This window comes from Lissotriton vulgaris, chromosome 5, assembly GCF_964263255.1.
Source record: "Lissotriton vulgaris chromosome 5, aLisVul1.2, whole genome shotgun sequence".
Classification (NCBI taxonomy): domain Eukaryota; kingdom Metazoa; phylum Chordata; class Amphibia; order Caudata; family Salamandridae; genus Lissotriton; species Lissotriton vulgaris.
The window spans coordinates 134,772,848-134,795,437 of record NC_141693.1 but is presented as its reverse complement, the minus strand read 5'-3'; the positions used below and the strand labels follow the sequence as shown (position 1 = coordinate 134,795,437).

At 44.0% G+C, this 22,590-nt stretch overlaps 1 protein-coding gene across 8 annotated transcripts in view; it reads left to right on the top strand.

The window, feature by feature from the left end:
• BRD3 (bromodomain containing 3) overlaps window positions 1–22,590 on the top strand; it is a 374,663-nt gene that overhangs the window by 105,275 nt on the left and 246,798 nt on the right. For all 8 annotated transcript variants that reach the window (XM_086921064.1, XM_086921060.1, XM_086921061.1 and 5 more), the window contains exons 7-8: window positions 11,390–11,764; window positions 21,500–21,628. In XM_086921064.1, the coding sequence (XP_086777190.1) occupies window positions 11,390–11,764; window positions 21,500–21,628 (504 nt within the window). The remainder of the gene's footprint in view (window positions 1–11,389; window positions 11,765–21,499; window positions 21,629–22,590) is intronic.

Below are 22,590 nucleotides of genomic sequence, written 5' to 3'. Positions count from 1 at the left end.
CTTTACTATTGATTTCATTATCGGTAGGGGTTTTATCATGCTCGTGGTTTTTGCTTGTGTCCATGGGCCGTGATGTCACTTCCATGCTAGGGCGATGCTCGCCTGAGTTGAGAAGGATAAAAGGCTGAATGAACCCACTACTGTTCAAAGATTTGACCTTCTGGTTAGAGACCTCTACAATGAATGCATTAGTCCACTGAGCTGTCTTACCGGATAAGTAACCGAGGAGAGTTTCCTTTCCCTTTTGGGGAGCGCTAGACCTGCTTATGTTCATTCCCTCTGCTCCCTTCAGTCTTCAGGTCACGGGTTCATACTTTTCTTCTTAACCATTTGCCCTTTCCACAAAGACGTGGACACCATCTCGAACCCTCAGTGGTGTTAACCTCCAGCGGAAAGACCACCCACACTCCGTACCAGTGGCTTACAAACCCCCACCCTCCTCCTTGGCTTCATGCTCTTCTAAGACACTGCCCCATTCCTCTCTCATCACCAGCTCATCCCTCTCACCCGGATAAAATACACCTGTCCACCCTTATCGCCCCATCCACACCCACCCAATGACTCCCATCGCTTGAAAGAAGCACGCACGCACCAACCCTCACCGTTACTCCTGCTACTTACATGGACAGTCCGTGAATTAAACCTTACAACCGGAATTGGCTTCTTTAACAACAAGCATTTGCAATGCAATAGGTCTCGCATTTACGCAACTTTAAGCTATTGACATTGTAAATGACTGCCTTTTTATTTATGATTTAAAAACGAAAACAAAAATAAAAAGCTTTATCATTTGCAATGTCAATAGCTCAAACTCGTTTTCGTTGATTTTTTCTTTAATCCTACCTTTTTCTACGCAACTTTTTAATAATGAATAATTGAAATATGCCAACTTCCTTTGATATATCGTAACAATTTGATTTGATTTTTATTTTTGTATTTATAGAGCGCAACAAATGCCCGGGGGCGTCTTGGCGCTAAGGACTAGGACAGGAGTGAAATAGGCGTGTGAATAAACATTTAGAGGTCAGATTGAAATAGCCAAGTTTTTACTGCTTTCCTGAATGTTTTCAAATCAGCGCTATTTTTAACTGCTAGTGGTAGGAGATTCCAGGATTTAGCGGCTCTCAGCAGGAAACTCCTGCCTCCCCATCGAACTTGCTTGAATCTTGGGACTTACAACAGTTTTTGTTGGGTATATCTAAGGTGCGTAGTATTTTAAACGCGCTGTCAAGTACGAGGGGCCTTTCCCCTGTAGTGCTTAGAAGGTGATACACAAAGCTTTAAAAACTATTCTTTTATTGACTGGCAGCCAGTGCAATCCCTTTAGCTGCTGAGAGACCGACTCATATCTAGGTATATCCAGGATCAATCTGGCTGCTGCATTCTGCAGTCGTAACTTTGTCAAGAATTGATTTTGGATACCCAAATAAAGGGCATTGCCATGGTCAAGCCTGGGGTTCGGTGTTGAGGCGCTGATGACACCAGCTGACACCCCCACCACGAGTGGATCCGTCCCTGCGGTTCTTGTTGTCCTTAATTAATCTTGACAGCCAATTCTAAGCTACTCTTGCTATGGTGGTCTTTTCTGTATTCTTGAGCATATACATTAACCCTTTTGATGGTAGCTTGATAGTATTTCTTGACGACCCCTTTAACAATGGGTCTGGCGGTACAATATCATTGGAGGTTGTCACGCTTTTAATATCCTAGCGAGGAGCCCTGGATTCGGGCTTATAGTATTCCAGAGATGGCTTTGTAAATTGCAATTCCATTTGCCCGTTAACTTTATTACTGATCTTGTTGGTTGTTCTGATAGACTGGCTACCTACCAAATCGAATCGGCAATAACAACGTAGCCTCTTGTATTTAGACCGGCACGTTCTAACTAATGCAAGTTTCTTTTTTTCCCATCGTTCTGATTATTAATTACATTTTTAATGGGATCTGGGGTCTCCCCATTCAACATCTTGAATTACTCTTCTATTTCGCTAACGCGGCGGAACGGGGTCTCGAACCGCTTTTCTTTAAGGATGATCAAAGGAGCCTGGTCCCTTTAAGGCTTCACCGCCTCACCCCTAGTCATGTCCCGTGTCACGCCCCTTTACGTCCGGGCACGCCAGTCACGTGGCCGGAACAACTTTGGAGGTAAAAGAGCTAGCCTGGAGTCCTCCATTACCTCCGGGCAGACGGCAGTCCTGTAGCGTAGGTCTTGGGCGGGGAGTCGCGAGTGGAAAAGTAAGTTGGTGAACCGTTGCTCTACCATGCGGTTTTCTCCTGCCTTGAAGACCGTTTCACTATGGAGGGTTTGGTAACATCTTGTTTTCCTCCATGCGCGCCAGATTTTACACCGCGTGAAAATTTCCCGCGCCGTCTTGACCCAGGAAGAGAATTTCCTCCTTTCTAGCTGTAAGTGTGTTTAACCCCCTACTAACGCGCCAACGAGTTTAGCTACTGAATGCATGTTGTCGCGCTGGGATCCACTTTGTGAAGCCCCCCTTTTTGCTGTTCATAAGTCTCTGCACTACTTCTCATTTAATCATTCTGTATTATAAGTAAAAGAGGAGTAAGGAATTCTTAGCCTTTCTAATGCTTAAGCCTGGGATACGCTGATTTAAACAAATCTACTGCGTGTTAGGAACTTGCTCTTCGGTTCCTCTATAATCTTGTTTAGCATTCTCTAACAAGACACCCCTCTGTATACAATCCCTGATTAAGAGGGCACGACTTCCCACCACTTTTATAGGGTGTTAAGGATACAAAGGCGATATGACATTTTTCACGATGCCTTGCTACATGTTGCACGAATGGATTACATGTTGGTTTGTGTGTTATGTCCCTTTCCTTTCTTTACAGGTAACTTGGGCTACTGTGATCTACAGTGTGCCAGCACGGGATATATCCATGAGTAATTTCCCTATAATTTTTTCATTTTTTCACATTAAGTGCCTCACGGGAGGGTGTACCTTAGCGCGTACATACCACTGGAGCGCAATCTGTCTGTGGTCCTGACGAATGTTGTGCGATCCTGCATTTTTACAGCAGAAACATGTTGACCTTATATCTGATTTAAGGACACGGGTCTTCTAATTCAGAACCTAGTTTGTCCGCCCAACCACGTTTTTAATATCAATACAGATTGGCCCGCATTAAATATTTTGTTTGGGTTTCAATCTTGTATTTTTTAATTCTGCACTCACATATATTGCACATTTTTGGAGTTGAATCACTGTATGCACTCAACACCAACCCGCTCCGCTGTAAATCAGGCGTTGTAGCACGCTGGGGCGGCATTCGGCCCCCCAGCGGGGACCCAATGATGAAGCATGTCACCAACTAGTGGTGAGTGAGGGTCCTTCTAACTAAGAGGTTTACTTGTCCTTTCCAGTTGTGCCTAGTCTCACTAGTCCACTGGTTTGTGACCTCCTGGTTGTTAGGATTGGTATTTTCCAATCTCGCAGTTACCTCGACCGGGCAGGGGCCTCTGTATAGCTCAACACACTTCTCACTTTTAGGTACACATAATTTATTTTTCACTGAGTCACTCCTCAGTTGTTTATGAAACAAGCCTGGAAATGGCCAGCGCCATTATCACGGTTTGTAATGCCTCAAAAGGTATAAAGGCATGAATCTTCTTGATCATTCTAAGAATAAACCAGAACCTGGAAGAAAAGCAGTTAATTTGGCTGTCAAATGTCAATCTACAGTCAAAGGTCATCCCGAGGTTTTTGACCTTTGAAACGGGTGTGCGACATTCACCAAGCTCTGAGGGCCGCCAGTTTGGGGACCAAGCAATGGGATTAGCGTCCAGCATCAATACTTCGGTCTTACTGCCATTAAGTTTAAGGCAGTTGGATTTCATTCACGAATTAACGTGGCGCATGCAGTTATTGAAGCGGGCAGCAGTTTCCTCCACTTTGTTGGTGACTGAAATAACTGCCTGTGTGTCATCCGCGTAATACACTATTGAAAACCCATACTGTCTTATCACTGCTGCCTAAGGTGTCACATAAATGTTTCTCATACAACAATGGCCTGCTCCTGAGCAGCTCAACGGCTAAAAAAGGAAGAGTTTACTCTTGTGGTAGAGGGAGTATCTATCTTCTATCCACAATATTACACACCGTTGTAATTTTCAGTCTGGCAATATTGCCAAGACGTGTGTATGTATATCAGTACCACCACCACGCTACATATATGTCCTCCCTTCCATACGTGAAAAAAGGGGAGGGGAGGTTGACAGTGCCTCACGGAAGCAACACCAAGGAGAGGATTGTATCAGACTGGTACTCGCCTGATTCCTCACTTCTCATCATCGGCTACTGTCAACCTTAAAGAAATGGGAGAAAAACAAACATAAAAAAGTGCATATAGGTCAAGCAACCGTGAGGTGTTGTGAGTGCTGAGGACCCAGTGTGATATTTCCGTGCCCAATTGAGTGAAAAAACAACAAAAATACCACTATAAAAAGAGTAAGACTAACTGGCAGCTCATGACTTTATTCTGTGCTGTTAGCTCACTCTGATTAAAAGTCAACCGACATGTTTCATCACTTTGCCTTACAGTGATTTCCTCAGGGTTTCTTGGTGGGTCAGCGTTTAACATGCACCTTTCAAAGTCTTCCCTTATTGTACCAGGTGGCCTTCTGTGATGAGCCTACCCGGCCCCCGTGGAAGACTGTTTCACGTGTATCGTTCCCTGTCTCTGTACTGGGACGCTTTGAACCGCCAAACGGTCGGTATCGCATACGCGTGCAGGTGTGGTCTCGGCTCACCCCTCGTGGGGTGAGCCGAGACCACACCTCGTGTTTGTTTATATTTTATTTAAGTGCAATAGTACTGGAAATGTCTTAGTTCCTTTCATTATTTTTAGCCATGCTGCACAGCAGTCACACTACTTGATTTGTATACAGCATGGTACAAATCCTTGCCAAAGGCGCTAATACCCTTGCAGTACAGCATTAACAAAAAAGTCAGAACCAATCATCTCAAAGGTGAGACAGACTAGCTTTGCCAATGCTTGTTAAATCTCGGCACAACAACCCCGTGAATGTGAGCAAATCAGTTTCTCACCGTGCATGAAAAAGATCGGGCTAAAAATCCTATCACTTAAAGCAGTTCATACATGCTAGAAGTTGAAAACAAGCATTTACAATGCAATGGTTTTGCCTTTGTTAAAGTTAGAGCTATTGGCATTGCTCTTGACATTTTTTTTATTTATCTTTTTTTTTTAACATAAATAAATGGCATTGTCATTTACAATAGCAGGGCAGGGCACGGCACAGGGAAGGGGGGCGAGGAGAGACGAAGGAGAGCTGCGGGCTCTTGTTGTAATGCTTGCATGGATGAGTTGGTGGATGCATGCATGGGTGCATGCATGAATGGGGGTATGGATGGGTGTATGGATAGATGCATGGATGGATAGATGCATATATACAGCCAATCCCTCAACAATTTATGCAATCCACCAACCCATCCAACCAACAACGCATCCATGCATCCACCCATTCATCCATGCATCATGCATCCATCCACCCACTGTCTCACTCCTACCCCTCTAAATATAACTCATTTTTTCGGTATATAGAGATGACTGTATTCACTAGTATATGCAGTAGTGTGTGGTAGACTTAGTTTGAGTGTTTGTTTCCTGCACACTCACACACTGCCCCTACACATTCACACACTGCTCACCCTGCACACTCACACTGTTAACCCTGCACACTCACACAATGTGCACCCTGCACACTCACACACTGCACTCACTGTCACTCTCGCACTCACTCTGCACACACTCATTCTGCACTCACTCTGCACTCACTGTCGCTCTCGCACTCACTCTGCACACACTCATTCTGCACTCACTCTGCACTCACTCTGCACTCACTGTCTCTCGCACTCACTCTGCACTCACTGTCACTCTGCACTCACTGTCACTCTGCACTCACTGTCACTCTGCACTCACTGTCACTCTGCACTCACTGTCACTCTGCACTCACTGTCACTCTGCACTCACTGTCACTCTGCACTCACTGTCACTCTGCACTCACTGTCACTCGCACTCACTGTCACTCGCACTCACTGTCACTCGCACTCACTGTCACTCGCACTCACTGTCACTCGCACTCACTGTCACTCGCACTCACTGTCACTCGCACTCACTGTCACTCGCACTCACTGTCACTCGCACTCACTGTCACTGCACTCACTGTCACTCTGCACTCACTGCCACTCTGCACTCACTCTGCACTCACTGTCACTCTGCACTCACTGTCACTCTGCACTCACTCTGCACTCACTGTCACTCTGCACTCACTCTGCACTCACTGTCACTCTGCACTCACTCTGCACTCACTGTCACTCTGCACTCACTCTGCACTCACTGTCACTCTGCACTCACTGTCACTCGCACTCACTGTCACTCGCACTCACTGTCACTCGCACTCACTGTCACACTGCACTCACTGTCACTCACACTCACTGTCGCTCGCACTCACTGTCGCTCGCACTCACTGTCGCTCGCACTCACTGTCGCTCGCACTCACTGTCGCTCGCACTCACTGTCGCTCGCACTCACTGTCGCTCGCACGCACTGTCACTCGCACGCACTCACACGCACTCACTGTCGCACGCACTGTCACTCGTACTCGCACGCACTGTCACTCGTACTCGCACGCACTGTCACTCGTACTCGCACGCACTGTCACTCGTACTCGCACGCACTGTCACTCGTACTCGCACGCACTGTCACTCGTACTCGCACGCACTGTCACTCGTACTCGCACGCACTGTCACTCGTACTCGCACGCACTGTCACTCGTACTCGCACGCACTGTCACTCGTACTCGCACGCACTGTCACTCGTACTCGCACGCACTGTCACTCGCGCACGCACTGTCACTCGCGCACGCACTCGCACTCGCACTCACTGTCACTCGCACTCGCACTCACTGTCACTCGCACTCACTCTGCAATCACTCTGCAATCACTCTCACTCGCACGCACTCGCACTCACTCTGCAATCACTGTCACTCGCACTCACTGTCACTCGCACTCACTGTCGCTCGCACTCACTGTCGCTCGCACTCACTGTCGCTCGCACTCACTGTCGCTCGCACTCACTGTCGCTCGCACTCACTGTCGCTCGCACTCACTGTCGCACGCACTCGCACGCGCATGCACTCGCGCACGCACTCACTGTCACTCGCACGCACTCGCGCACGCACTCACTGTCACTCGCACGCACGCACTGTCACTCGTACTCGCACGCACTGTCACTCGCACTCGCACGCACTGTCACTCGCACTCGCACGCACTGTCACTCGCACTCGCACGCACTGTCACTCGCACTCGCACGCACTGTCACTCGCACTCGCACGCACTGTCACTCGCACGCACTGTCACTCGCACTCGCACGCACTGTCACTCGCGCACGCACTCGCACTCACTGTCACTCGCACTCACTCTGCAATCACTCTGCAATCACTGTCACTCGCACGCACTCGCACTCACTCTGCAATCACTGTCACTCGCACGCACTCGCACTCACTCTGCAATCACTGTCACTCGCACGCACTCGCACTCACTCTGCAATCACTGTCACTCGCACGCACTCGCACTCACTCTGCAATCACTGTCACTCGCACTCACTCTGCAATCACTGTCACTCGCACTCACTCTGCAATCACTGTCACTCGCACTCACTCTGCAATCACTGTCACTCGCACTCACTCTGCAATCACTGTCACTCGCACTCACTCTGCAATCACTGTCACTCGCACTCACTCTGCAATCACTGTCACTCGCACTCACTCTGCAATCACTGTCACTCGCACTCACTCTGCAATCACTGTCACTCGCACTCACTCTGCAATCACTGTCACTCGCACTCACTCTGCAATCACTGTCACTGTCACTCTCACTCACTCTGCACTCACTGTCACTCTCACTCACTCTGCACTCACTGTCACTCTGCACTCACTGTCACTGCACTCACTGTCACTCTGCACTCACTCTGCACTCAAGGTTTAGATGGAGCAAGGGCATTTACTGTCCCGATCGTGAGACCGAGATTAACTAAACACCTCACAAAGTCTATTAAACACCTCACAAAGTCTACTAAACACCTCACAAAGTCTTGTCACAGCAAAAAATAAATGATAGAGCGAATAAAAAATGCTACCGCCGGCCTACAGCTTGCAATGCATGTGCGCGCGCTTATGAGCAGAGGCGCCACATGGCATTCTCCTCATGCTCATTAAGCACATGGCTCGCCGCGCGCTTGATTGCGATCTCGATCCCTTTCAGTTTCGGTATGCATGTAGGTTGGAAGGGAACGCTGGGGTTCATTTCTTTTTAGTCGTGCTGCATAAGCCTCGTAAAACTCAAATAAATGCAGATTAGCTGTAATAGGTCGACTAAGGGCTGATGGGGCGAAAGGGTTATGTGCATGGCATGCACGTCTCAAAGCATTTGGATTAACCGTACAGAAATATAGTGGCTTACTATAGCCACTAAATCGCTCACTGACTCACAAGCGCGCACACAAAAACATGTCATGCTTCGGCAAGGGGTACTACGGTATTTAATCTTGTACCCATGAATACCATGACAGAAGCCCTGGCCCGTTTCATTAAACTGTGTCGGAGGGGCATGGAGCCAGTTATCTCCATTGGCTCGCCTTTTCCGTGGTTAATAAGAACGAAAATAAATGGGGCGAGGCATTGTTTTTCTAGGACGATGTCGAATACCAAATATGTGTAATCTTCTTTCTAACTCGTGCCTCTCCCGTCCAAATCTTATACTTCCGTCGCTTAGATCACTCACCCTTGTAGCTTCTTTTTCCACCCACACTTTTTCTGGTGCCGTGTTCCCTTCTCTTGCAACACCGCCCCCCCCCCCCGCCTCCATTTTCAGTCCACTGTCTTGCTCTGCGCTTAAGTCTGTTCCAATATATAAAGGACCCGGTTCCCCAACCCAAGCTGTGCTCTATTTCCCAAATACATTCTTTAATTAATTCTGTTTCTAACTTGTGCCTCTCTCGTCCAATATCTTACACTTCCATAGCTTAGATCACTCACCCTTGTAGATTCTTTCCAAATTCAGGTCGGTAGCTCTTGCCCATTGCACAAACTGCGGTTGTGCGTCGGGTTTGTGTTAAAAAACGAACGCAAACCTGACGCAAAACCTGTGTAAAATGTTGGCCCAAGTATTTGACTCAGAAAAGGGGGTGGTGATGAACAGAGTGTCTGAATTAAGCAGACCACTCTTACCCAGTCCAAAGATCAGGGCTTGATCCATCACCGTTTTTTAGCTCACTGCACCATCCCAGCACAGAACTTGGCTATATGCAAATTAGTCTGACCCTGGCCCAGTGCATCATGGGAACAGGGCAGACCAAACTACCAAGCCAATTCTTATACTGGGAAGGAAACAAGCTACCGGGGACCGGTTTCTGGCATTTCAGCCGTCTTCGGCCCGGCTTGCTTGAATCCTGATGGTGCAATGAGCAAGGGACTCACATCTGAGTATACCCTTCCACGCTTATGGTGGACAAAAATGATTCAGAAAAGGGGGTGGTGATCACCACCCCCTTTTCTGAATCGTCTAAGTATTTGACAGCACAAGTTCCTAGCGCCTCTGGCTCTTAAACACTATGCAGCGTTATTTGTAAAGGCCTTGCACATGCGCCTTTTCAGTGAAACTACTCAGTGCACACTACAGCATTACTGACTGGCCTCGAGGTGCTGTGAGGCAGCTTCACTCAGGAGAAAGGTTGATTTCACAGCTGTGTGAGGGTGCTCACAATAGCAAATACAAATATCACACTGAACAAATGCAGGGTTAACACTAAAGGTCAGACGCAGAGTGACCCCCTCGTTCATAGGAGCACCGTGAACCCGTCCTTCCTGGCTCAGGTAGTCTAGGCGCTAGTGATTTGCTTGTCTCACTAGAGTGAAGCACCAGGAGGATGTTTGAATGCTGGGGCACAGGAGGTGCTATATGCCAGGTGGCTCGCAGTAGACACCGGGCCTGCGGGGCTTCTGTACCGTCCTCGGGTCAGGAGGACAAACGACTCGCCCTGCAGCAGGGCAGGTCTGTGAAATGTGTGCAAACACTAACCGTGCACGTGTAAATGTAATTTGCACGTTTGGTAAACCGCAGAGGGCACTGTTAATCTCCCCTCACTCCCACGGTTTTCATCTCTCACAACTGGTTATTTCTTCCCCTTTGAACTCTCTCGACGCTCCCCACACCACCCACACTTCCTCCTCACGCCTCTGTCCTTTGTTGCCCTCCCGCTCTCCATCACCTTAGTGCGTGCACGGCCTGTCACAACAGTTTTCTGAGAGGTGTCAGCGCTCGAGGCCCTGCTCGCATTATAAGGTTTCAGGACAGCAGTCTGGCGGGGCCGAAGAGAGCTGGAAGGTGGTAATAGAGCATGGGTTGGGGCTGGAGGGCTGGAGGGGGGAGGGGGGCACAGACTTGAAGATTAACAAAGAGAATGAAGCGGTCTGCTTTCATTCCACACCTTTGTTGTCAAGCACAATACAGGTGAAACCCGCTCAAGTTACCCGACCCGACCCTGCGGTCACCAGAGGCGGGGCAGGCACCTCTCGCACCGGGGGTATCACTTACTGTACCTGCGCCACAACGGGCTTTAAGGCGCTTGTTGAACAGGATCCCAGAAATGACGGCGGCTGCAATGAGGGCGGGTGCCGTCAATGCCGGACCAGATTCGGGGGGGTTCCCGAGAACAGGCTTTCGGCTGACGTCACCAAATGGGAAAAATTCTCGTGAACGCCCCCGAATCTGGTCCGGCATTGACGGACAGAGCCCTCTCCCAATGGCTAGCCTCCATTTATGGAGCTAGCCAATCTGAGAGTGGGGCGGGTCCCTGTTCCCCACTGTATGACATAAGATTTTTCCTAGCGCATGCGTACTTCGTACGCATTTGCTAGGCAAAACCTAAAAAGGCTTAAAATAAAAACAGGTTGCAGTGTTCCAAATGGTGGTAGAGTGCCCATTTGAATCTACAGAGCAGCAAGCTGCTAACTGGTGTTTTAAGGTGAGTAACATTTTCCTTAAATTACAACCATTTTTGGCATAAGTACACAACTATAGATTTCAAGTAGCTTGTCATCCACCGACAGTTAATTTTTATGTTTTCAAATCAAGAGTCTGGGTTTACAGAAGGGTTTAGAACTACTACCAAACGAATGTTATAGGTAATATTTTGGCCCTTATTTTCAGTGTCTGCGTTCAGAGTAAAGTTTTTCTAAAATAGAATTTAAATACACTATTTTAACAGAGTGGCATGTTTTCTGAATCAATGCCTGCTAATTTGTTTTTTCTTATGCAATTAAATGCTAAAAGTGTTCATTTTTTTCCAGAAAAAGGGAGTGAAGCGAAAAGCAGATACAACAACACCCACGACTTCAGCCATTACTGCAAGCCGTAGTGAATCGCCCACGCCGTTATCTGAACCCAAGCAATCCAAGATCTCCGTTCGGAGAGAGAGTGGAACGCGGCCTATCAAGCCACCAAAGAAAGACTTGGAAGAAGTAGAGTTGTCACCCCAGCATGCGGGGAAGAAGGGCAAACTTACTGAGCACCTTAAGTACTGTGACATCATCCTTAAGGAAATGCTCTCTAAAAAACATGCGGCGTACGCCTGGCCATTTTACAAGCCTGTGGATGCTGAAGCACTCGATCTCCATGACTATCATGACATTATAAAGCATCCCATGGATCTCAGTACTGTTAAAGTATGTCCACCTTAGTTTGTACCTTCTTCACATTAGACTGTCACATGTACAAGTTGGCATGCAGCTCTTTCCGCAAAGTTGTATTATCGGTAGCCCATCTGCTATGTACCTGATCCTAACCCCACCCCCACTTTCACCTTGTTGCGCAAGATGCAGTGATAATTTATATTAAGATTTGCTTTTCTAGTATTCATGGAGTAAAGGTTTGGCCGCACATTTATTGGTTTAGCCAGTGCACAATAAGGAAGAGTGATCAAATCAAACCATTTTGGTGGCATTTGTGGGTTTGTATTTTGGAGTCTGAGACACAGTTGTGAAAGATGCAATTTAATTTTTTTCTCTCTACTCTCGATTGCACTGCTCTTCCTAGTCCAGTACTTTAGAGAGTGCTGGCTATGTCTGCTCCTCTAGTCTGGAGGGGTTATACTTTTCTCACTGCAAGTATATAATCCATGCCTAAAACCGTTTTATATATAAGGCTAGGGGTGTTGTTAGAGCTCATGAACTCAAACTTCTTGATGCTAATGAGAAACCCAGAACCCCAACCCTTAAAGATCAATATGATTTTTAAAAGCCATTTTAAAGAGTGTTTTTTTAAGTTCTGATTTTTGAATCTGATCAAAGATGCTTGCCTGCGTAGCTCATTTGGAACATATTCGACTCCTTTGCAGCTGGGTAGGAAACTGCTCTTCCGCCAAATAAGGAAGTGTGGATTTTAGTAATATTCAAGGTGAATTTGCCACCAGAGCAAATACGGCATTGGGAGTAAGGGGACAGAAAAGGAGCTCAGCCATGTCACGTGAGATTTCTAAACTGGATTATTTTGTCCATCAGCAGCTGCTAATAAAACTGAATCAACGAATGAATAATGCGGTCCCTAATAGTTCATTTAACAATAGTATAGGCTGCCTCATTTTGGGTTAATTGAAGCCTTATCAATTTCTTAGGAAGGGCCAGCTATCCTCAAATAACTTAGTCTAGCCGTGACTGGGTGAGTAAGGTGACTGCCCGTTTGATTGGACTAGGGAATTAAAAGTGAATTCTTATTCAGTAGATAGTAATGCCAAGTGCAAAAACTAATGCCCAGGTCTATTTGGGATTCGAGGGTGAATTTTGTATCAAAAATAACGCTATGTTTTTTAACCTTATTCGCTGCTGCTCGTATGGGGCCCCATGATGTCCGCCCTTAAGGTGGGATGCTATTTCTCTATGCAGTTCTTGGTGATAATCACTTATGTGTTAACAGTTTTAGACAGTTGGGAGACATCCAGTCATTAATTAATGCCAGTCATATTATCTAATAAGGCTGACTTTGTCAACCTTATTAGGACAGACGAGCAGTTCAGTTCAACCCTGTCGCACACACCATGTAACACGAACACAAGGGGTCATGTAAAGATGACTAGCATAGGAGACCAAATAGTTCCTGCAGCACTCCACATTTCACAAAATTGGTTATAGATTTGGAAGTTGGAAACCTGCTGCTGACAACCAGTTAAAAATGTAAGCCACCTTGATGGGGGTGATTTGAAGACCGGTCCGAAGGTGAATGGAATGGTCTAAGTTATTAAATGCTACGGAGTGGTCGAGCAGCACCAGTGCCCTAATCTCTATACGATCCACTATCCTATGCATATGATTGATATCCGAAGTTACCACAACTTTGGTGCTCAGACCCTGCCCAAACCCCACTTAAGTAGCGTTGGCAAATTGTTTGATTGTATAAAAATGTTTGAGCTTTTCTTAATTTTAGCTAAAATAATTAAGTTATTGGTTTGAGAGTTTCTGAAGTTGTTTGGAGATAGTGATGAGGGCATCTTTAGTAAAGGTTTTGCCATCGCTGCTGACCAGGCATGTGGAACTTTGCATATAGTTAGGTTAAGAAAGATTGGGGTCTGTTTGAAATCTTTTTGTTGCACTTATACCTGGAGACGCTTAGTTGATTTCAGAAGTGAGTATATATGTATTATTTTATTTCCTGGTGACTTGGAGAAGGCCTTAATTACTTGTTAACAAGTGGTTAAGGCCTTCTTCATGGATCTACCCTGCTTGTTTGTTCTTGGTGGTAGCCTGCTAGAGAAGCCAGCTGGCGAGGTTTCTGTGACCGCACTCTCTGAAGTCTTTGCAATGACAGCATTTTTAGGATTTGTATGACTGCTGTTATCAGAATTAAGAATTGTCTTTTACTTAGACTTGAAGAAGGTGAATTGCTTAACCCCACAGTAATAGAATGGCTACTGTAAGCATATGTTTGTGTCATTCCTCCAAGGTGACAAATCTTTTAAAGTTGGCTGCTGTATGGGACAGTGATTTAGTGACTCATTCGTCTGTCTACTATGGTAAACCTCACTTACAACGCAAGCATTACAACGCACTACCATTACATCGCAACCATTACAACGCAAACCATTACAACGCATTGCGCTGGGGGGCGCTCTAGGATAGGGAATATATTTAATTTACTCTCCAACACCTTCCCTACTATCCACGCGGACTGGAGTTGGAATAGTAAATTAAATAATTCACTATCCAGCGCCTAAAAGCACTATGCGTTGTAATGGTATGCGATGTAAAAACCGCGTTGTAACAGCAGGCGTTGTAATAGCCTGCGTTGTAACGTCATAGATCCGTCTACTATAGGTGCTCCAATTTATTGTTCAGCTGTAACCGTTGTATGTAGCAAAACAACGGCAAGATATGTGCTTGTATTAGTTTTAGTGCTGTAAGCATGCTCAAGGTTTAATACGTTTGGCGTGAACAGCATGTGTCTTGCTTTGCAATGACTGTACGTCTCTAAAATATGTCCCTACATATAGCTGTGGGAAGTGTACAGTTATTTGTACAGAAATATGGGTTCGGTTTCTGCATAGCAATTTTGGCCCCTTAGCTCAGTCTGTAGGTATTACATCTCTATTGTGGGTTAGATCAGTACTGGCCAGATGCTAATTCTTCTTCAGGTTCTATGTTCCTATGTGCTTGCCTGTATTTTAGCAACCTTTATTGCAGCTCTTCCTTGGTATATCGTACCTGGAATGGTACACCTGCTCATTTCATTCCTCCACTTGCCTACAGAGTAGACAGACAAGATGTATAGAATGGCAGAATTGTGCTGTACCTATTCCGTATAGACACACTGTTCCTTGCCTTTCGATTGATAATAGTGTTGGTGATCTTGGGGTCACCAGCCTTAGGTTCTGGAAGTGTTCTTTGAAGGGTTGCTTTTTTAAGAATCCGTCCCTGCAGCAAGTTAATAGAATAATGTTCATCTTCTCACTTCTAAATCTAAGGCACCAAATCTAGGTCTGGGACGTTTTCATCATGGCATTTCATAAAGTGAGCATGACCCCCATGATAGAACACTTTATCTGTTTTCCTGTGAAAAATGAAAAACACATAATTTGTTTTGGTACTCAAAGAATAGATACCTAAAGTTAACAAATGTGTAGCATTAAGTCAATTCATCTGCACGTCAGGGATTCCTCGGGATACCATATATTTAGTAGTTAGCCTATGAAAAGTGAATTTTCTTAAGCAAGTCTAGAAGAAAAATTAAATAGGCATTACAATCTTTGACACTGGTATAGTCTGTAGTTGTTGCCCTCACCACCAGGACTTTTGAATGGATGATGCAAATACAAAAAAAAGACTTTAGCCCTCATTGCCTATACGTAAGCAATCCTTGGGTTTCGCTCTGCAGATATTTGTTTTTGTGTGGACAGAGTTCAATAGTGCCTCTAAGTTCAATTGAATAATTATAATTTCGGTGCATCTCTGAGCAGTTATTTATGATTTACACAACCTTCCGAAGACATGATTGTTCACCCTTCAGTGTCTGCAAAAAAATGTTCTTTGCTTTATTGACTTTGCTTGTTTTTTGCATTACGGGACTGCTACTGGTGCTGTTACCATGTTTCTCTTTTCCTGAACGATGTTATCCAAGTACGTTTTGTATAGTGGATCAATTTGTTCTTAGTTATATTATTTTTATGACTGGCATTAATTACTCTTGCTTTCCTAGCTTTTAACTCTTCAGTGTAATTTTCTGCGGCCAATGGTTCCTTAGAGCATTGTTTTAGAGCATACTCCTCGACATGGTGTGGTAACAAGAAGCGTAATGTTGAATTGTCTTGTAGATATTCTGAAGAAATTTTGAGAGGGGTGGATATTGGATTCTATTTAGTTTTTGGTGGTGCCTGATACTTTTCCCATCATTTGTCAACTGAATCCATTGTTTTGGATTGAAGAAATATCTTCAGTAAGTCTTCTGAAGCAAAGCTTTACATGCATTGTTTTGGGTTAAGATTGACTGACAAATTAGTCGAGGTTCATCTCTAGTGGGTCAGATTTGCTACAAAGACGGCTTGAAACTAAGCAAGAGCTCTGGAACATCTTATACGAGTGGCTTCTGGTTTGGGTTGCCAGTTAGTTGCCTAGAAATTTTAAGAAATGTAGTACCATCGCTTTGGCAGTAACCTATACCAGGTTCAACTTTATACTGGTTTCTACAAGGAAATTTTAAGTAGTTAAATTTTCTGTCTTACAGTTGTAATATTAGTTACTGTTGACTGAATTTGTGTACGAGTCCCCCAGCCCAATGCCCTACAAAGTAAATGGTTTTATTTAGATTTATGATATTGTGAAGGATGTTAATTGTTCTTTGTCCTCTGCAAACTTGTTTAAATGTTCATATAAAAAAATAGAATTAAACCTAGCTTGGAAGTAAAACTGCTGGACCATAACGGAGTTTGACAGTATTGCGATAATTATTGCATTTTGTGAGCTATACCTGAAGGCTAGAACTGTAACAATTGTACACCTAAACAATGTTTTAGCTATGACTTGACCAAATATGGCATTTGATGTCTAATCATTTGGATAGCGCAGTCCATGCCAGTTATATTTGGCCTGGTTTCTTACACAAGTGCACAGAATTTCGGTTAATTCTTTTAGAACCAGTTGAGAGCTTTCAGTTAATTTAGTTAGTAGTCCTTTTTTGAGTGCCTGTTTTACTAGGACACCTATGTACATCGTTGGTGTTTGTACTTGATGTGTATTTTCCGGTTCCTTGTGCTTTTTTAAAAATTTTATGACTCCATTTATATGCTATACTTATTAGTTGTGTGGGCCTGTGTGTCCCCGATAACATTGCCTCATACCAGTACGATTTGTGCGTTTTGAGGATCTGTGACAGATGCCAGGGAATTTTGTGTATAGCTGGCATAGTAAGAACAAGATTACAGAAGCGCAGCTTGTACGGAGCCCAGCTTTGAATGTAAGAGTGCCAGATGAACTTGATTAGTTGTTTAATTCACTAGTGTATGTAGCTCCACTCCTTGCCTTTTTGACGTGATCACTGGTCACAAGACTGAACTAATCTCAAAGACCGATTTGTTCCCTGTAAAACAAGCGAAGACTGCGCAAGTAGAATAGATTTCCTTTGAACTCCATCTGTGAGTTCTGGTGGGCAACACCTTTCATTGGAGGGGCATGGCTTGGTTTATATCTGTGTATTCAGCTCTTGACCGATAGGCCTTGTACCTGGTGATGCAGCTTGTAAGAGCAGGAGAAATGGACTGGACCATGTGGACTAGAGGGGGATGTCAATAATCCTGAGATTCAAAGATAGATGCATGAAGAATGTTAGAAATGTGCTGGGAGACTCTTACTGCCCAATGCGTCTCCCCAACCCAGTGGGTTTTAAAAGTGAGGCCTTCCAGGAGCTTTTGATGGGACTTGGGTATGTCCGGGGGCCTTTTGTGGCCTTAAAGGGGATTTCAGGACACACTGACGGGAGAAGCCTGGCCTGCACAGAGAATAAAGAAGAAATCCACAGCCTCTATGAAGAGTTAAGGGAGCGTACCTGAATAGAATATTTATTAGAAAAAATAAATACCATAGAGCCCTAAATCATCAGAAGCTTTGGACTGGACGCAGACAAGCTGCTGAAAGTTGACACTGATCAGATAAGTGTGCAGAGTCACTGGAAGGTTTTACCTGACTCGTGACCATTGGTTTAGGACTGCTGTATTTAGTGAAGTAGATACTTGAAAGAGTGAGACGCTACATGTATTTAAGACAAGCAACCGGTCTATACATCTTGACTGACAGACGAAAGGTGGTTAGAACATTGTTCTAACATTGTTAGAACATGTTTACAAGTCACTCAATAATCAAGGTCCCCACTTTCTCAAACAGAATCTTCTCCATCATGTCCCAACCCGATCTCTTCGTTCCTCTATTCAGAACTTCTTGGCTGTGCCTTGCACTAGAACAGTCACCTGGGGCGACAGGCGTTTCCTGGTTGCCGCCCCTAGACTCTGGAACACCCTTCCTGCACATATCCGAGCAAGTCCCTCCCTGTTCACATTCCGCAAACAGCTAAAGACGTGGTTATTTGACCAATAGCCTTGTATATCTTCTTTACCCCAGTTGCTGATCCATCCCTTAACTAGCGCCGAGACGCCCACGGGTATTCGCCGCGCTCTACAAATGTCAATAAATAAATAAATAAATAAACATAGAGGCCAAGTGCAGTGTAATGCCTTCCTCGATGTTCAGTTTAATGTTTTGCGGCAAAGATGTAGCAAGTACTGAAACTCTCATTCAAGAGGACCTCCAGCATGTCGACATGAACCTATGTGTGTAGAAATTGAACCTGAACTTCCTTGTTGCCCCTACCTACTAGTTTTCTTCACGAGTACCTTGACCTTAAGTTGGACTTGCGTGCAATTCTGGCAATTTCTAACATTCTTCAATTTTGAGATTGCAGAGGGCACATCTTCCTTTTTTGAAAAGTTCACTTTGTGTTTTTCACCCATCCCCACACATTTCACTTCGTTATATTGGCGAATAGCTAAAAGTTTTCAGATCTTCCATATGGGCACAAAACTTGTCAGTACCAGGCCTGTCCTGTTTTTGGTACGTTGCTTTAACCTCATCGCTGCGGCGGTAATTTTCGCGCTACGCAGCTTTTTAAAAAAAGCAGCGTTAGATGACGAGCTCAGCTCGTCATCCGCACACGCCCCCCCGTGGCTGATGACGAGCTCAGCTCGTCATCAGCATCGAAGGGGTTAAGAATGGCAAATGGATACTTTACCTTTTTCTATTTCTTGTAAAACTTTATCTGCAAAGTTGCGTTTTTATAGATATGGCTACTGTATAATCTTGGAGTTTGTTACTCTTGTGCCTCATCATTGGCTCTGTGCCAGGTAAATGTTTTAAATCTGTCGACATGCATATTGTATCGAGTTGTAACGTTGAAGTGCATTTCGAGCACTGGTGTGGCCCAAGACTCTGATACAGGTTAAATTTGAATGTCTAGTTGGGAGAGTTTATAGTTGGTGTCATCTGCGTGGGAAGTGTTACTTTGCAGGATGATCCAGTTGTGTGACTGTGGACCTATTATTGCAGAAGGGTACACGATCATCATGCTTGTCAGTACTTAACAACTAGTTTCACTGGCCTGTGCATTCGATGTCCATTAATTGGTGTCAGGAAAGATAAGTCAGCTAGATCTTTGCAGCTTTTTGAAATGTCAGGCGATTAAGGTTTAGTGTCTTTGCTGGGTGAAGGCTCTACAGCTAGTCTAGCAGTGCCATGAAGGTAGTCCTACAGATGAGTCTTCTTTCCGAACCTGGTAATAGTCCGGATGGGTTGCTCTGGAAAGTTAGCACCATGATATTTTGAACCTAGGTCTTACCTATGTACAACATGGATTACTCTGTACTGGTAGTTCTTGAATGCTCGTTGGAAAAAAGTTCAGTTTTTGTGCATTCTTATGTGACCATGTTAAAGGTATCCACATGTTTGTGTGGAATGATCTCAAGTTTTATCCAACTGTGGAAGTTGTGTGCACACATCTGTTCATGTCATCATAGTTGGTGCCTTGCACACTTTTCCTTCACTGATGACACAGTGAACCATTTGTTTTATGACGTTATTTGTTATCTGTAGTTAGTCGGGCTGTATTTGAGTTGCCACTGTTCATTCTGTGTTCACTTGCCTTACTTGTCTCCACTTACTTGACATCTTTCTGTGATTGTCCCAGGTATTTTACATTTATTTGGCTCACTTGAGACCTATTTCCTAGTTGTGAGTGTTAGTTAATGAGGTACTGACTTAGTAATGTTTTTTGCTTAGCTTACGACTGTGCTTATGTTTATTAAATTTGTCTGTTCTTGTTTGTTTAAGTCATTCATTTTACCTTTATCTTGGTAGTCTTTCTTACTGCACTGGTCTTGCCCTTTGTATTGTTGCTTGTTGCCACAATGTTTACGAGTATTGGGGGAAATACTAATTATTTTTGTGCTGAAATATTGGACCTTCGTATCGGCTTGTTTCATCTTTCATTATTTCTTGGTGCTATTCATTGCAAGACAGAGTAGGTTTGTGTTCATGTATGTTTTACTGGTTCTTTTTGGATGCAAAAATTCACATCTATATATGGTGGTTAAGAAGTATAGGTAGGTGTTGCATTACTTTAGATTTTACTGCTAAGACTTTTAGTACCATGTGGTAGGTGTGCTAGGTATGCTTACCTTTTTACCTCTCAATGGAAACCTTCATAGGAGAGACTAACTGAACCATGTATTGGCACTGAAGAAGTTAGAGCTATGGGCCCTCAGTTTTGAACCTTAGATCAATAGAAAACCTTGGACATTTAATCTGCCCATTTAAAAGTCTACTTCTAATAACTATGTTGCAGCTTGCAGTCTCCTCTGTCTCATGTGTTAGAGCAAATGGGCTTTAACAGAATTCGTGTTATGAGTTACATGGCTTGTGTTCATGTATACCTTATATTATTGTGATGTGCTTTGGTAGGCCATGTAACTGTCTCCTGCAAGAGATGTCCATGTTTTTTTCTTTTCGGTTGACAATGTCCCTGATCTTATAGCATGGAATAATAGTATTTGTTTGCACAGCGAAGAGTGTTTAATGTTTTTAAAGCATTAAACTTCCTCCTCATTAAGGTTTACAATTTGGACCCCAAAGGCTTTGGTTTGTAGCTTGATCTGTGTGCACTGGCATGAATACTTGAATCAAATCGTGGTAGGCAGTGTAGATCTGTGGTTCACTGTGCCCATTTGTCACCTAGGCTACTAACACGCTAACTGCTCCACTGCTGGAAACTCTTAGCCCGTTTGGAAAATAAACGTGAAGTCTAATCTATACAGCTGTTAAGGGAATAAAACCTTCAGTTGCTTAACTTTAATTCAGCACATTTTAGGTATGTGAAATGTGTAACTCCTTGGCCCTTGTTTCTACATCCAAATGCACTTCCTTCGGTATCATGTTTTTGAAAGCTGTGTATTGTATTCTCATAGATTGTACTTTGTAGATTGTACATTGTAGATTGTACTTTGTGTGCTCTAATATTATTAAGAGTAGAACTAATGAATGATCCTCACTTAAGGGATTATGCTGAAGTGACTAGGAATGTATATCCCCATTATATTTTATGGGAAACATGCTGAAATGCATCTCTATTGTATTTGGCTACCTAAGTGTGCATCTCTAAAGTGATGCTGCTTTGTTATTTAATGGAAGTAGGTTCTTCACACTCCATTGATTTAAGCTGTAATTTGCTTTCAAATATAATAATTTCAGTATTTTTGGAGCAATTTTGTGCCTTAGTAGATGCACTTTGGAGAGGATTTGTAACATGGCTTTTTCAAAGTTGTAAATTACATTTTGACATATTGGTTCATCCATTGATAGCTCACTGTTTTGTTTCAGAAAAAAATGGATGGGCGTGATTATCAAGATGCGCAGGGTTTTGCAGCTGACATACGGTTAATGTTTTCCAACTGTTACAAATATAACCCTCCAGATCATGAGGTGGTGGCTATGGCAAGGAAACTCCAGGTAAGCATTAAAAACAAATTAACTACCATACTTTAAAACAATAACTATTTTCACATATATATTTGAGTTTTTGTACAGGATAACATTTTAGGAGGAAAGATCTCTGCATAACTTTGTGAATCTATGCCATCCTGCCCGTTTCTGGACAGCTTTGGTTTTTCCATTCAAGTTTGATGATCAAGCATGCTCTTTCGCTGTACTTTTCATTTTTTTAATTTTTTAACTGTCTGATATTATAGCCATGCATAGATGTGATGGGTGCTAGCTGGGCAGTTTTGGTGCCTCTTTAACATAAGAGCGTAGTTGTGATATTCCAAGAAGTTTAAGTGTACCTCCAGTGGGTTTGTTGCGTTCTTTGGGTGAAAATACGCCATCCTATCTAGAAACTGACTAGGGCATCTGTGTTTCTCAAAGCCACGCAGACGCCTTCTGTCTCATGTTAACTGAAATATGCGTCTCAACATGTATCCACCATTGGTTTGCGCTTGCACTACTCGATCCTGCTACCTGGATAGTCGAGGGCTTAAAGGAAGTACTTAGTTGATCAGTTATAGTGCATTACTATTGGATTTATGGGACGGACAAAGTGGCGGCTCCCCAGTACTCTGAGTATTCCAGTACCCTAGAAAGGGCCTCACTAGCTGCCTGATGTGTTTGAAAATAAGAGAAGGTTCTGCACCATTGGATCTTTTATAAATAGCAGTCAACTGTTCATATAAATAACTTCATACTTGAGAAAATGAGATGGAGGTGTTGAGTTCTCTGCAGCCTCTTATAGACTACCACAGCTATCTGTTAAGTAGTCCGTGAGCATGAATATCAAAAGATTTGTTATTAAAAAAGCTTTCAATTGTGTAATATAATTGCCTATTGTGTAATGTAAGGGTGATTGCTACACTCCAGTTTAAAGTTGTAATTGAGAGGTAAGACTAATTGAACAAAACATTCTCTTTCACCTTCTG